Genomic DNA, 17298 nt, shown 5'->3' with positions numbered 1-17298 from the left:
TTTAACACACAGCAGCACACCTGTAAGATCCTTACTTTAATACACACTCTTTAACACACAGCAGCACACCTGTAAGATCCTTACTTTACTACACACTCTTTAACACACAGCAGCACACCTGTAAGATCCTTACTTTACTACACACTCTTTAACACACAGCAGCACACCTGTAAGATCCTTACTTTAATACACACTCTTTAACACACAGCAGCACACCTGTAAGATCCTTACTTTACTACACACTCTTTAACACACAGCAGCACACCTGTAAGATCCTTACTTTACTACACACTCTTTAACACACAGCAGCACACCTGTAAGATCCTTACTTTACTACACACTCTTTAACACACAGCAGCACACCTGTAAGATCCTTACTTTACTACACACTCTTTAACACACAGCAGCACACCTGTAAGATCCTTACTTTACTACACACTCTTTAACACACAGCAGCACACCTGTAAGATCCTTACTTTACTACACACTCTTTAACACACAGCAGCACACCTGTAAGATCCTTACTTTACTACACACTCTTTAACACACAGCAGCACACCTGTAAGATCCTTACTTTAATACACACTCTTTAACACACAGCAGCACACCTGTAAGATCCTTACTTTACTACACACTCTTTAACACACAGCAGCACACCTGTAAGATACTTACTTCACTACACACTCTTTAACACACAGCAGCACACCTGTAAGATCCTTACTTTACTACACACTCTTTAACACGCAGCAGCACACCTGTAAGATCCTTACTTTACTACACACTCTTTAACACACAGCAGCACACCTGTAAGATCCTTACTTTACTACACACTCTTTAACACACAGCAGCACACCTGTAAGATCCTTACTTTACTACACACTCTTTAACACACAGCAGCACACCTGTAAGATCCTTACTTTAATACACACTCTTTAACACACAGCAGCACACCTGTAAGATCCTTACTTTAATACACACTCTTTAACACACAGCAGCACACCTGTAAGATCCTTACTTTACTACACACTCTTTAACACACAGCAGCACACCTGTAAGATCCTTACTTTAATACACACTCTTTAACACACAGCAGCACACCTGTAAGATCCTTACTTTACTACACACTCTTTAACACACAGCAGCACACCTGTAAGATCCTTACTTTACTACACACTCTTTAACACACAGCAGCACACCTGTAAGATCCTTACTTCACTACACACTCTTTAACACACAGCAGCACACCTGTAAGATCCTTACTTTACTACACACTCTTTAACACACAGCAGCACACCTGTAAAATCCTTACTTTAATACACACTCTTTAACACACAGCAGCACACCTGTAAGATCCTTACTTTACTACACACTCTTTAACACACAGCAGCACACCTGTAAGATCCTTACTTTACTACACACTCTTTAACACACAGCAGCACACCTGTAAGATCCTTACTTTACTACACACTCTTTAACACACAGCAGCACACCTGTAAGATCCTTACTTCACTACACACTCTTTAACACACAGCAGCACACCTGTAAGATCCTTACCTTACTACACACTCTTTAACACACAGCAGCACTCCTGTAAGATCCTTACTTTACTACACACTCTTTAACACACAGCAGCACACCTGTAAGATCCTTACTTTAATACACACTCTTTAACACACAGCAGCACACCTGTAAGATCCTTACTTTAATACACACTCTTTAACACACAGCAGCACACCTGTAAGATCCTTACTTTACTACACACTCTTTAACACACAGCAGCACACCTGTAAGATCCTTACTTTACTACACACTCTTTAACACACAGCAGCACACCTGTAAGATCCTTACTTTAATACACACTCTTTAACACACAGCAGCACACCTGTAAGATCCTTACCTTACTACACACTCTTTAACACACAGCAGCACACCTGTAAGATCCTTACTTTACTACACACTCTTTAACACACAGCAGCACACCTGTAAGATCCTTACTTTACTACACACTCTTTAACACACAGCAGCACACCTGTAAGATCCTTACTTCACTACACACTCTTTAACACACAGCAGCACACCTGTAAGATCCTTACCTTACTACACACTCTTTAACACACAGCAGCACTCCTGTAAGATCCTTACTTTACTACACACTCTTTAACACACAGCAGCACACCTGTAAGATCCTTACTTTAATACACACTCTTTAACACACAGCAGCACACCTGTAAGATCCTTACTTTAATACACACTCTTTAACACACAGCAGCACACCTGTAAGATCCTTACTTTACTACACACTCTTTAACACACAGCAGCACACCTGTAAGATCCTTACTTTACTACACACTCTTTAACACACAGCAGCACACCTGTAAGATCCTTACTTTAATACACACTCTTTAACACACAGCAGCACACCTGTAAGATCCTTACTTTAATACACACTCTTTAACACACAGCAGCACACCTGTAAGATCCTTACCTTACTACACACTCTTTAACACACAGCAGCACACCTGTAAGATCCTTACTTTACTACACACTCTTTAACACACAGCAGCACACCTGTAAGATCCTTACTTTAATACACACTCTTTAACACACAGCAGCACACCTGTAAGATCCTTACCTTACTACACACTCTTTAACACACAGCAGCACACCTGTAAGATCCTTACTTCACTACACACTCTTTACCACACAGCAGCACACCTGTAAGATCCTTACTTTAATACACACTCTTTAACACACAACAGCACACCTGTAAGATCCTTACTTTAATACACACTCTTTAACACACAGCAGCACACCTGTAAGATCCTTACTTTACTACACACTCTTTAACACACAGCAGCACACCTGTAAGATCCTTACTTTACTACACACTCTTTAACACACAGCAGCACACCTGTAAGATCCTTACTTTAATACACACTCTTTAACACACAGCAGCACACCTGTAAGATCCTTACTTTACTACACACTCTTTAACACACAGCAGCACACCTGTAAGATCCTTACTTTACTACACACTCTTTAACACACAGCAGCACACCTGTAAGATCCTTACTTTAATACACACTCTTTAACACACAGCAGCACACCTGTAAGATCCTTACTTTACTACACACTCTTTAACACACAGCAGCACACCTGTAAGATCCTTACTTTACTACACACTCTTTAACACACAGCAGCACACCTGTAAGATCCTTACTTTACTACACACTCTTTAACACACAGCAGCACACCTGTAAGATCCTTACTTTAATACACACTCTTTAACACACAGCAGCACACCTGTAAGATCCTTACTTTACTACACACTCTTTAACACACAGCAGCACACCTGTAAGATCCTTACTTTAATACACACTCTTTAACACACAGCAGCACACCTGTAAGATCCTTACTTTACTACACACTCTTTAACACACAGCAGCACACCTGTAAGATCCTTACTTTACTACACACTCTTTAACACACAGCAGCACACCTGTAAGATCCTTACTTCACTACACACTCTTTAACACACAGCAGCACACCTGTAAGATCCTTACTTTACTACACACTCTTTAACACACAGCAGCACACCTGTAAAATCCTTACTTTAATACACACTCTTTAACACACAGCAGCACACCTGTAAGATCCTTACTTTACTACACACTCTTTAACACACAGCAGCACACCTGTAAGATCCTTACTTTACTACACACTCTTTAACACACAGCAGCACACCTGTAAGATCCTTACTTTACTACACACTCTTTAACACACAGCAGCACACCTGTAAGATCCTTACTTCACTACACACTCTTTAACACACAGCAGCACACCTGTAAGATCCTTACCTTACTACACACTCTTTAACACACAGCAGCACTCCTGTAAGATCCTTACTTTACTACACACTCTTTAACACACAGCAGCACACCTGTAAGATCCTTACTTTAATACACACTCTTTAACACACAGCAGCACACCTGTAAGATCCTTACTTTAATACACACTCTTTAACACACAGCAGCACACCTGTAAGATCCTTACTTTACTACACACTCTTTAACACACAGCAGCACACCTGTAAGATCCTTACTTTACTACACACTCTTTAACACACAGCAGCACACCTGTAAGATCCTTACTTTAATACACACTCTTTAACACACAGCAGCACACCTGTAAGATCCTTACCTTACTACACACTCTTTAACACACAGCAGCACACCTGTAAGATCCTTACTTTACTACACACTCTTTAACACACAGCAGCACACCTGTAAGATCCTTACTTTACTACACACTCTTTAACACACAGCAGCACACCTGTAAGATCCTTACTTCACTACACACTCTTTAACACACAGCAGCACACCTGTAAGATCCTTACCTTACTACACACTCTTTAACACACAGCAGCACTCCTGTAAGATCCTTACTTTACTACACACTCTTTAACACACAGCAGCACACCTGTAAGATCCTTACTTTAATACACACTCTTTAACACACAGCAGCACACCTGTAAGATCCTTACTTTAATACACACTCTTTAACACACAGCAGCACACCTGTAAGATCCTTACTTTACTACACACTCTTTAACACACAGCAGCACACCTGTAAGATCCTTACTTTACTACACACTCTTTAACACACAGCAGCACACCTGTAAGATCCTTACTTTAATACACACTCTTTAACACACAACAGCACACCTGTAAGATCCTTACTTTAATACACACTCTTTAACACACAGCAGCACACCTGTAAGATCCTTACTTTACTACACACTCTTTAACACACAGCAGCACACCTGTAAGATCCTTACTTTAATACACACTCTTTAACACACAGCAGCACACCTGTAAGATCCTTACTTTAATACACACTCTTTAACACACAGCAGCACACCTGTAAGATCCTTACTTTACTACACACTCTTTAACACACAGCAGCACACCTGTAAGATCCTTACTTTACTACACACTCTTTAACACACAGCAGCACACCTGTAAGATCCTTACTTTACTACACACTCTTTAACACACAGCAGCACACCTGTAAGATCCTTACTTTAATACACACTCTTTAACACACAGCAGCACACCTGTAAGATCCTTACTTTACTACACACTCTTTAACACACAGCAGCACACCTGTAAGATCCTTACTTTAATACACACTCTTTAACACACAGCAGCACACCTGTAAGATCCTTACTTTACTACACACTCTTTAACACACAGCAGCACACCTGTGTGTAGCCGTGTGAGTGTCCTGGGTTCTGACCCGGTTTTGTCTCTGCAGGGTATCACGGGTCCTGACGGTCCCCCTGGTTTCCCTGGTCCGAGGGGTCCTGAGGGATTCTCTGTATGTAAACTCATCATTCTGCTTCTCAACATCATATTCTGTCTCATATCTGTGTTTAAATGTTTAATACAGTTTATTTTCTGTTTGTGTTGCACTCCTAATGACGGAGGGACGAAATACTCCACAGTAAGAGTGAAGACAATGTCACAAAAGACTTCATTATTACATTAAATAGTGTTTTAACGCAGGAGTTTAGCTTTTATTTATTACCTCAAACAGCTCAAGAATAATTAAAATTGTAATAAATTCAGTAACTTCTGTTCTATTATCATTATTGTTCCATTATTAGTTCATTATTTTATTATTAATATTATATTTTGTATTAATATTATATTTATTATTAATATTATAAGAATATTTTATTTTATTTTTTGTATTTTTCTGAATATTATTTCTGATTTTGTCAGTGAAATATAAACTTGTTAGAAATGTAAACACATAATTGGAAAAGAAGATTAAATAAATACAAAAATAAAAAAATAAATAAAAAATAAAAATAAATATAATAATAATATCCCCAATAATGATAAAATTACATAAGAAATACATGCATAATAATAAATAAAATATAAATATATATATTAAAAATAAATATAATAATAATAAAAAATACATGCATAATAATAAATAAAATATAAATATATGTATTAAAAAATGAATATAATAATAATAAAAAATACATGCATAATAATAAATGAAGCAAAGAGATAATAAAGCAGGAAAGGGAGGGGTATTGGAATATTTCTTATATCTATATAATAAATGTGAATATATTATTTTCTTCCTGACTGTGACTCTGTGGTCTGTCCCCAGGGCCCGCCCGGTCCCCCCGGCCCCCCAGGGCCCATGGTGAGTCACAGTACCCAGAGTACGGGGAGCTCTCAGCTCTGCGTCGCCTCAGGTTGTTGCTCTTGTTCCTCCGAAGCACGTTTCGTTAACTCTTGTTGTTTTTAGGGGAGCCGCAGTGACGGGTACGAAGGAGAGAAAGGAGACAAGGTACGCGCTGTTAACTGAAGAACACACACACACTTCACACACACACATCACACACTCATCACACACACATCACACACTCATCACACACTCATGTAGCGGCATGTTGAGTGAGTGTTTTTTTAATTCTCGTCTCTTGTTTTGTTCCAGTTTCCCATCAGTTACAGAACAAACACGAGTTTAGACGAATAAAGATCCACAGATTTATAATCAGAGCATAAAAAAAACTCCTGTTTCACTACAATACCAACAAAAGTCGTCCGTGCGAATGTTTTTACAGCATTTCATGTGTTAATTCAGATCCACGCGGTGACGCACGGATGTAATAAACATGATAAACGTGAGTGAGACTGAGGATACTTTGTCCCCGCGATGTTTTCTCAGGTGCTAGCTTGAGACAGATTCAAATATCAGAGCACAAGTGTAAAATCCACGACACTAGAGTCAGAATCCAACGTTTCCAGGTGAGCGTTAGCTTAGCTTAGCTTAGCTTAGCACAAACGCAAGCAGCTGTTAGCCTCGCTGAGTGGAAACATTTGATATTTATTGACAAAATATGGGATTTGTAGCTAGTTTTCAGGTTTTCTTTGTTTAGATAGTTAGCAAGCAAGCTACGTCTGAGTTATTGTCCTATCGCAGCATTTGTGCTAAGCTACATTTGGCTAACATGCCCCAAACATACCACCAAAGCAGAATGATGTTCCAGTAAGTCTTCAAAGGGGTAGTTTGGTTGTATGAGGTTCTTATCCCTAGTCTTTTTATTTCGTACAGTAGGTGGCGGTCGAGAAGCATGTATGAGTACGGACACAGAACCAGAGAAATGTTCTGCTGTGGACAGAGGCGACAGCTAAAGGTGTTTTAGACACCAAAAATAAGGAATAGGGGGTTAAATGTACAATATCCCCAAGGCAATTTCAGTCAAACGCAACTGGACTTGGTTATTTGTCAGGAAGACGTTTCACCTCTCATCCAAGAGGCTTCATCAGTTCATGTACGCATCTGACCAGGCTGGGACTGGACCAGGACCAGGACCAGGACCAGGACCAGGCTGGGACTGGACCAGGACCAGGACCAGGCTGGGACTGGACCAGGCTGGCTTGATCTGTTAGTTTGTTTTGGTAATTGTGTGATTTGGGGATTTTAAAGGCTTAGTTTGAATCCCAAAAATAGGGGGAGAAGTTCAGCATCCGTGAGGAACTCGGAGTAGAGCCGCTGCTCCTTTGCGTTGAAAGGAGCCAGTTGAGGTGGTTCAGGATCATCTGGTAAGGATGAACCCTGGGCGCCTCCCTAGGGAGGTGTTCCAGGCACGTCCAGCTGGGAGGAGGCCTCGGGGAAGACCCAGGACCAGGTGGAGAGATTAGATCTCCACACTGGCCTGGGAACGCCTCAGGATCCCCAAGTTAGAGCTGGTTAATGTGGCCCGGGAAAGGGAAGTTTGGGGTCCCCTGCTAAAGCTGCTGCCCCCGAGACCCGACCCCGGATAAGAGGCTGAAGATGAGATGAGATGAGTTTGAATTGAAGTCACACAATAACACAAACAAACTAACAGATGTAGGCGGCAGTGGACCAGCAACTCCCGTGTCCTGTGAGGTGAAATTGCTGTTTTTGTCAATGGAGTCTGGTGACGTCAGAGAGAGCGTACATGGATATGACGGCTTCAGCTCCCCGTCATGAAGGGCGGTTTGACTGCAAGGTTTCGCGGTGATATATATATATATATATATATTCTAAATATAGCGCACAGGGGATTTTTTTCCATGTGTCTCAGATAGGTTTAGCTACTGCCTCGGTCCACAGCGGCACATTTCTGAGTCCGTACTCCATACATACCTGATAGAAGCACATTTTAATAAATCATACGTTTTACTTCTTTAGTGTTGTGGTTTCTACACTACACAGACATCCAAACAGCAGGCTTAGAGTGCTCTAGCTGGGTCCTAGGTGTGTGCGTGTGCGTGTGTGTGTGTGTGTGTGTGTGCGTGTGTGTGTGTGTGCGTGTGTGTGTGTGTGTGTGTGTGTGTGTGTGTGTGTGTGTGTATTTATAGAAATAAATTGGTTGATCATAATACTGTGCATGTTAAAAATCTGACTGGTGGTGGCTTGGTAACCTGTACGTCTTCCGTCCAAAACACATTAATTTACCCTGCATCTATCCTTCCCTCCTTTAACCCCACCCATCCCTGCATCCCTCTCTCCCTCCACCTCCTCCTCCACCTCCACCTCCTCTCTCCATCCCCGGATTGAGGGTCTTGTCTAGATGGTAACCCACGATTTGCGAAAGTCTCGAGAGATGGTAGAGGTTAGCCGGTTGAGGTCAGGCATACGCGGAGGGCTCGGTGCTAAGTATCCTATAAACAGCAAAACTAAAAACAGAGGAAGCAGAAACAAAGGTTAAGCTTCTGAAAGAATCACTGAAAGCGGCTTTTCTTTTAAGGGAAACGATGAGCAGCTGCTCTGTGCTGCATTTAGAGAAGGTAATTCATATTTTCCGTGATGATGTATCATCTCACAAACCCGCTAGCCCTCCGCGGTTAACCGAAGTTCTGTTTTTTAAACACTATAAGGCATCGATCTGGAACGATTAAGGTCAGAGAGCTGAGTTTAGGCTGTAGCGCGGTTAAGGTTGGTAGTGTGAGTCTCACGAGAGTCTTCGCAAATCTACGATTACCATGGAGACAGGACCCAGACTGACGCCTGGACTGTTTGTTGCATCTGTTTCCTGTATGATAAAAAGATCACATGGACCTCTCCTCGATTCAGTCTGGTTTGTTCTTTTTCAAATGACCCGGGATGCCATTTGAGACCACTCGCAAACTTACTGAGGACGTTTTAAATCCCCGATCTGGAATCAGTCCTTACCCCAAAGTGAAGGAGTTCAAGTACCTCGGGATCTTGTTCACGAGTGAGGGGACGATGGAGCGTGAGTTTGGCCGGAGAATCGGAGCAGCGGGGGCGGTGCTGCAGTCGCTCTACCGCACCGTTGTGACCAAAAGAGAGCTGAGGAAGGCAAAGCTCTGGATCTACCGCTCAGTCCTGGTTCCTACCCTCACCTGTGGTCATGAAAGCTGGGTCAGGACCCAAAGAACCAGGTCCAGGTACAAGCGGCCGAAATGTGTTTCCTCAGGAGGGGGTCTGGAGTCTCCCTTAGAGAGAGGGGGAGAAGTTCAGCATCCGTGAGGAACTCGGAGTAGAGCCGCTGCTCCTTTGCGTTGAAAGGAGCCAGTTGAGGTGGTTCAGGATCATCTGGTAAGGATGAACCCTGGGCGCCTCCCTAGGGAGGTGTTCCAGGCACGTCCAGCTGGGAGGAGGCCTCGGGGAAGACCCAGGACCAGGTGGAGAGATTAGATCTCCACACTGGCCTGGGAACGCCTCAGGATCCCCCAGTTAGAGCCGGTTAATGTGGCCTGGGAAAGGGAAGTGTGGGGTCCCCTGCTGGAGCTGCTGCCCCCGAGACCCGACCCTGGATAAGAGGCTGAAGATGAGATGAGATGAGATCTGGAATCAGCGTTTCATTACGAATAACCATCAAAATCCTCCCTAAAAAATCAACTTCATATACTCAGTAAGTTTGCGAGTGGTCCAGAGGCGTCACACGTACGTTTCCCTCCCTGTTGAATGACAGTTCAGAGATTTCATGAGGTTTTTACTCCCAAATTGCTAAAAAGATCAACTTTAATGTGAAACTCAGTCACCGCACAATGCCTCATTTTGCATTCTGTGGCGTTAAAGTTTCCTTAATTCGAAGATCGGCACAAATAAAACAAAATCCAACTTCATCCGTCTGAGCTGTCACTCCGGAGGACGATCTGTGGGCTGTAACGGGGCGCTGCAATCACTTGCTCCTACTTCCCATGTTGCACTTCATCCCTACTTTCAATCACGTTTGGGCCTCCGGTGGTGCACTCTGGGATTTGTAGTTCATTTGCCTGCTCTTTGACTCCCACACCTCCCCACTTTTAATCACGTTTGGGCCTCCGGTGGTGCACTCTGGGATTTGTAGTTCATTCGCCTGCTCTTTGACTCCCACACCTCCCCACTTTTAATCACGTTTGGGCCTCCGGTGGTGCACTCTGGGATTTGTAGTTCATTCGCCTGCTCTTTGACTCCCACACCTCCCCACTTTTAATCACGTTTGGGCCTCCGGTGGTGCACCCTGGGATTTGTAGTTCATTCGCCTGCTCTTTGACTCCCAAACCTCCCCACTTTTAATCACGTTTGGGCCTCCGGTGGTGCATTCTGGGATTTGTAGTTCATTCCCCTGCTCTTTGACTCAGACACATCTCCACTTTTAATCACGTTTGGGCCTCCGGTGGTGCACCCTGGGATTTGTAGTTCATTTGCCTGCTCTTTGACTCCCACACCTCCCCACTTTTAATCACGTTTAGGCCTCCGGTGGTGCACTCTGGGATTTGTAGTTCATTCGCCTGCTCTTTGACTCCCAAACCTCCCCACTTTTAATCAAGTTTGGGCCTCCGGTGGTGCACTCTGGGATTTGTAGTTCATTCGCCTGCTCTTTGACTCCCACACCTCCCCACTTTTAATCACGTTTGGGCCTCCGGTGGTGCACTTTGGGATTTGTAGTTCATTCGCCTGCTCTTTGACTCCCACACCTCCCCACTTTTAATCACGTTCGGGCCTCCGGTGGTGCACTCTGGGATTTGTAGTTCATTCGCCTGCTCTTTGACTCCCACACCTCCCCACTCTTAATCACGTTTGGGCCTCTGGTGGTGCACCCTGGGATTTGTAGTTCATTCCCCTGCTCTTTGACTCCCACACCTCCCCACTCTTAATCACGTTTGTGCCTCCGGTGGTGCATTCTGGGATTTGTAGTTCATCCGCCTGCTCTTTGACTCCCACACCTCCACCCACCCACCTCATTTTTGAACGCTCACACACTAACACACTCGACTTCCTCGCACACTTGCATGCATGTACGCTCGACCCAAAAGACCCAAAACGACCCGAAAACGCCGAGAGAGTCAGGGTGGAACTGAATGTGGACACAGCTGGAGTCACTGCTGAGCCTGCTGAGATGTTTTAGGAGGAAACTCAGATTTGTGTTTGTCTTTTTACGCCGAGGGGGAAAAGTGGGATCCCGACATTTTTATTTAAATCGATCCGCGAAAAAAAACCTCAAGATGAAGTATCCCTCAGCTCTCTCTTCTTCTGTTGTCCATTTGTCTTTATTCCTCTCTTCTTCTCTCCTTTCTTTGTCTATCGTTACATTTTTCCTCTTTTTATTCATTTATTCTTCTTGTTTTATTTTATTTTATCTTTTATATGTGATCGGTTTATTTATCGGTCCATCTGTGGAACACCATTTGAGTCAATATTAAAAAATGTAAAATTAGCGTTGGAGTGAATAAATGAGGCGATAAATAGAGACATAAATATAAATATATAAATAAGTCAACACAGTTTTTATCTCAGGGGATTTTTATTACGTCATTCCAGATTTATTTAACTCTTTATTTATATCTAATCATTCACTTTTCATATGTATAGTTTATATATTTTTATTGTCTCATTTGTTTATTTCAGGGTTTATTTCATAGTCATATTTATGATTAATTTATTTATTTCATAGCCATATTTATTTATATATTTTTATTTCATACGCATATTTATTTATGTGTTTATTTATTTTTTATTTGATAGTCATATTTATTTATTAATTATTTTACAGTTATATATCTTATTTCGTAGCCATACTTATTTATATACTTTTATTTCATAGTCATATTTATTTATTAATTATTTTACAGCTATATATTTTATTACATAGCCATATTAATCATTTCTTTATTATTTCATAGCCATACTTATTTATATACTTTTATTTCATAGTCATATTTATTCATTTTCTATTTTTAAAGCTATATATTTTATTTCATAGCATATTAATAGTTTATTTATTATTTTTATAGTCATATTTATAATTTATATATTTATTTTACAGCCATATTTAATTTCATGAGCATATTTGTTTTTTTATTTATTTCACAGGGATATTTATGTATGTATTTATTTATTTTTTATTTCATAGTCATATTTATTTATTTTGTATTTTACCGCTGTATTTTTTATTTCATATCCATATTAATAATTGATATTTTATTTCATAGCCATATTAATAATTGATATTTTATTTCACAGTCATATTCATTCGTGTGTTTATTTCGTTATTTTTTTAAATTTATTTCACAGGCATATTCATGTATTTATTTATTTAATATTGACTTAAATGTCATTCCATATCTTATCGTTGTCTGCTACATGGCCAAAAGTATGTGGACACAAGTGCTTTTTGTGCTCTTTAGGTTGGAAGTTATCTTACGGTTTGTTTTGGGATTTGATGGGAAATCCTGATGCTGCAGGATATTTCTGAAGAGCATGCGTCACTTCGGTGCAGGTGCAAACTTCACTTTGGATCTGTATGCACTTCTGAGTCCTGCAGCACGCCCAACACTGCAGCGTGGCCTGTGAGACCCCCTCTGTGTTGTTTCATGGCTTACACTCTGCACACAGTCGCCTGGGCTGAGATGCACGATGTCGCCACCCGCAACACGCTGACCGCAAGAAGCATGACATGTGAAACACCGTTAATAAGCCTGTGAATGTTCTCATGTGTCCAGGTCGCCGTTATCCTCAAAGCAATTTCAGTCAAAAGCAACTGGACTAGTTCAGGGGTGGGCGATCCCGGGTCCTGTAGAGCCTCTGTCCTGCATGTGTTAGGTTCCTCCCTACCCTCACACACCTGAGTCCAACAATAGTCAAAGTGTGACGAGTATCAGCTGCTTGATAACGAGCTGAGCATTAGACTCAGGTGTGTTGGAGCAGAGAGAAACCTAAAACATGCAGGACAGTGGCCCTCCAGGACCGGCATCGCCCACCCCCTGACCTAGTCCAGTTGCTTTTGACTGAAATTGCTTTGAGGAACACTTTTAATGTCAAAACACATTAAATTAATAAAGCATGTGTTTAAAAAACGACAGACATGCTCAAATCACTGCAGAAGAACCAGAGATATCGACTTTTTTATTCTACGTTTTCTTGTCAAAACCCTGCGCCTACATTACCCACAATGCCACTCATATGTTCAGGTGTGTTACGTAATAATCTACGTACTTTTGGCCACGTAGTCTAGTTATCTTTCTTAATATCTGCTCTTTTTCTTCTTCTTTCGCCTCCCTTCTCTTCCTGTTTCTCCTCCATCTCCCCTCCCGCTGCTCCTTCCTGATTGGCTAACGGTGTGTTGTGTGTATTTCGGACTCCAGGGCGACGTGGGTCTTCCCGGACCCAGCGGTACTCCCGGGGACGGGTCGCTAAGAAGCGAACAAACTCTCACAATCTACAAAGGAGATAAGGTAACGCAGCAAGAAGGAAGAAGGGGAGGCTAGGAGCCGAGGTCGTAGCGCTTTCACACACACACACACACACACACACACACACACACACACACACACACACGCTCACGAATGTGGTGGGGTTTCATTATAAAAGTGGTAAAACAAGATGAATACCACAGCAGGCAGAAGGCTGTTTATGGTCAGACACTAAAGGTTAAAAGAGGAAGAGGAGCAGTGATTGCAGCAAACTTTACAGCCATGGAGGGGAGGACGAGGGCGGAGGCGGAGGTGGAGGCGAGGGAGGACACGACTTGCGTGACGGGTGGAGGAGAGGTTGGTCCATCAGTATCAGCGTCTTTTTCCGGACGAGCAGAGCTGCTCTGGAGGCAGAAATGGTCATGTCTTGCCCCAAAGGTTTACACACAACGTAGTTAGTGAAGCCAGAGTTTATTAAAAGAGTGTTTGAAAGACTTACCTCCTGGCCCCTGCACCAGCTCCTCTCATAGTAAAGTCCATTACAGTGGATTACCAAAGTCAATCCCAAAGGAAGGAGCCCATTGGTGCTTTGTTGTGTGTGTAGGGACTCTTCTCATGCTGCTGCAGAGGTTTGCTGTTATTTTCAGCAGCATTAGTGGTTAAAAAAGACCTTTGAATGCCCCGTAATCAGTGTTAGCCACGTCCAGCTGTTAGCGACACTCCCAGATTTCTCCGTTAATAGCTGTTACACCAAAAAGAAAACTGTCTTGCACTCACACTGGTCAAAGGAACTAGACTTTACCCGTAAAACCAGTTTTGGCACGGTACGGATGGACAGTGTGAGTGCGCCCTAAGTCTTCATACAGTGGTTACATAACCCTCTGACCTACCAAAATAAAAGCTTCTGTCATCAGAAATACAAGACTAGAGACCTTCCTGCCTGCAGAGACTCTCGGTTCGATTGAAACGATGACCTTCACACTAAGACCAGCCTCTCATCCTCACCCCAGTGAGTCCTCACCCCTCCACCACCTCCAGTGGCTTCACCCGCAGTCCCACAGAGCTCGTCCTCCGTCCCCGTCTCTCCCCCGTTTCCCCTAAATGCCCCAAAACTCGTCGCCTTTCCCCTCCTTGTTCCGCCGTCTCCCCTCCGGTCGCCGCGGTGATCAGCGTAAACAGCTCTCTCTTCCCTTGGTTACGGCATCCAGGGCGACGTGGGCTTGCCTGGCGACCCCGGGCAGCCGCTGGTCAATGGCGTTGTGGAGTTTGTGGGTTTTCCCAAAGGAGACAAAGGAACAAAGGTTTGTTGGAGAAGACGCAACATTATAGCATTAGTTTCTGATCTGAGTCGTCCTCCATCAGACCCTCGGCGCTCCAAACCCAACACAGCGGGCCCCAGGGACGGTTATGAGACAGTGGGCCCGAGGGGACGGTTATGAGACAGTGGGCCCCAGGGAAGGTTATGAGACAGTGGGCCCCAGGGACGATTGTGAGACAGTGGGCCCCAGGGACGATTATGAGACAGTGGGCCCCAGGGACGGTTATGAGACAGTGGGCCCCAGGGACGATTGTGAGACAGTGGGCCCCAGGGACGGTTATGAGACAGTGGGCCCCAGAGACGGTTATGAGACAGTGGGTCCCAGGGACGGATATGAGACAGAGGGCCCCAGGGACGGTTATGAGACAGTGGGCCCCAGGGACGATTATGAGACAGTGGGTCCCAGGGACGATTATGAGACAGTGGGCCCCAGGGACGGTTATGAGACAGTGGGTCCCAGGGACGATTATGAGACAGAGGGCCCCAGGGACGATTATGAGACAGTGGGCCCCAGGGACGATTATGAGACAGTGGGTCCCAGGGATGATTATGAGACAGAGGGCCCCAGGGACGGTTATGAGACAATGGGCCCCAGGGACGGTTATGAGACAGTGGGCCCCAGGGACGATTATGAGACAGTGGGCCCCAGGGACGATTATGAGACAGTGGGCCCCAGGGACGATTATGAGACAGTGGGCCCCAGGGACGGTTATGAGACAGTGGGCCCCAGGACACAGACAGAAGCCCCCCCCCCCCCCCCCATCTCTCCTACTCCTGCAAGACAGACTTTGTTTGTCTGCTGTCGTTTTATCAGCTCTCTGTAGTCTGAAGTGTCTCTTTGTGGTCACTTTTTGTCTCTTTGTGATGGTTTTTCATTTCTCGTTGTAATTTTGTGTGTCTTTATCGTCATTTTGTGTCTTTATGTGGTCACTTTTTGTCTCTTTGTGGTCATTTTGTGTCTTTTTATGGTGTTTTTGTGTCACTTTGTGGGTCTTTTTGTATCTTTGTAGTTATGTTGTGTCTTTTTGTTGTAATGTTGTGTGTCTGTATCGTCATGTTGTGTCATTGTTGTCATTATTCTTTCTTTGTGGTCTGTCTGTGTCTCTTGGAGTGACATATATTAGGTGAGGGACGGGGGGCAGCCCGTCTACTTGACCCAAATATTATCCCGTCCCCTTCCAGGAACTAATTCATGTTCCACAATAGCAGGGGGATTTTAGTTGTCTCCGTATTTCTTTCGAGTGAGACTTTATCGTTCGCACAGACTCACGAAGGTAAGTTTAAATCCAACGAATGTGCAAGAGATAAATATAAATAACAACTGATCTCTCTCTGTCTTCCTCAAAGGGTAACCCTGGTCCAAAGGGAGTCAGAGGATACTCCGGCAGCCCTGGACAACCTGTGAGTGTTGTAACAAGCCTTGATTTGAAGCAGACTTCCCTTTGTTTGATAAGTAGAATTAGTCAAACTCACTTCCTGTTTCAAATTAAAAGCCCTCTAGCATTCCAGTGGACTGAACCCCTTAATTTCAAGGCTTTTATTGTGAAACATTTTACAGGAATGTGTTGCAGAAATCGACAATTTCAGCACTTTAAATGTGCATACTGTCATTTTACGTCGCTGCAAATACAGTTTAGCTGAGACGTTCAGGCCGTGTTGACATGGCCTCAGGCGATCTGGTGAAAACAAGAGAGATGAGAGAAATCCTGACTTAAAAAATACTGAACTCAACCGTCCTTTCACCCACTTCCAGGGGCCTTACAACTACCGTGGTGAATATGGAGAGAAGGGCATCCTTGGATACCCCGGGGCAAGAGTAAGAGCTCACAGCTGATTTCATGATTACAGTTTGCCTGTTTGTGGCATGAATCCTCCCCTAACTTCAGCCTATTACCGTGTTCTTCTCCCCTCTTCCTCTGCGGTGGATGTCGTCTTTGTCTCCACCCACTACAGGGTCCTCCAGGTTTAAACGGACCCCCCGGAGCTCCAGGACAAAGGGTAACGTAGACACAGAAAACACTGGTTTCTTATTGGCTTACAGGTGTCAATTCAGTTCTGCACAATACATTAAATGTCAGGAGCGAAAGAACGAGGTCGCGGGTACAAGCGGCCGAAGTAGAGCCGCTGCTCCTTTGCGTTGAAAGGAGCCAGTTGAGGTGGTTCAGGATCATTTAGTAAGGATGAACCCCGGGCGCCTCCCTAGGGAGGTGTTCCAGGCACGTCCAGCTGGGAGGAGGCCTCGGGGAAGACCCAGGACCAGGTGGAGAGATTAGATCTCCACAC

At 43.7% G+C, this 17298-nt stretch overlaps 1 protein-coding gene across 2 annotated transcripts in view; it reads left to right on the top strand.

The window, feature by feature from the left end:
- Positions 1-17298, top strand: part of col4a6 (collagen, type IV, alpha 6) — a 150242-nt gene that overhangs the window by 108115 nt on the left and 24829 nt on the right. For both annotated transcript variants that reach the window (XM_083937267.1, XM_083937266.1), the window contains exons 10-16: positions 5317-5379; positions 6193-6228; positions 6334-6375; positions 13650-13739; positions 16363-16416; positions 16769-16831; positions 16969-17013. In XM_083937267.1, the coding sequence (XP_083793393.1) occupies positions 5317-5379; positions 6193-6228; positions 6334-6375; positions 13650-13739; positions 16363-16416; positions 16769-16831; positions 16969-17013 (393 nt within the window). The remainder of the gene's footprint in view (positions 1-5316; positions 5380-6192; positions 6229-6333; positions 6376-13649; positions 13740-16362; positions 16417-16768; positions 16832-16968; positions 17014-17298) is intronic.

This window comes from Echiichthys vipera (genome assembly GCF_963691815.1).
Source record: "Echiichthys vipera genome assembly, chromosome: 22".
Lineage (NCBI taxonomy): Eukaryota > Metazoa > Chordata > Actinopteri > Perciformes > Trachinidae > Echiichthys > Echiichthys vipera.
Note: the sequence above shows the minus strand (reverse complement) of the source record. Positions and strands in the feature narration are given on the sequence as shown.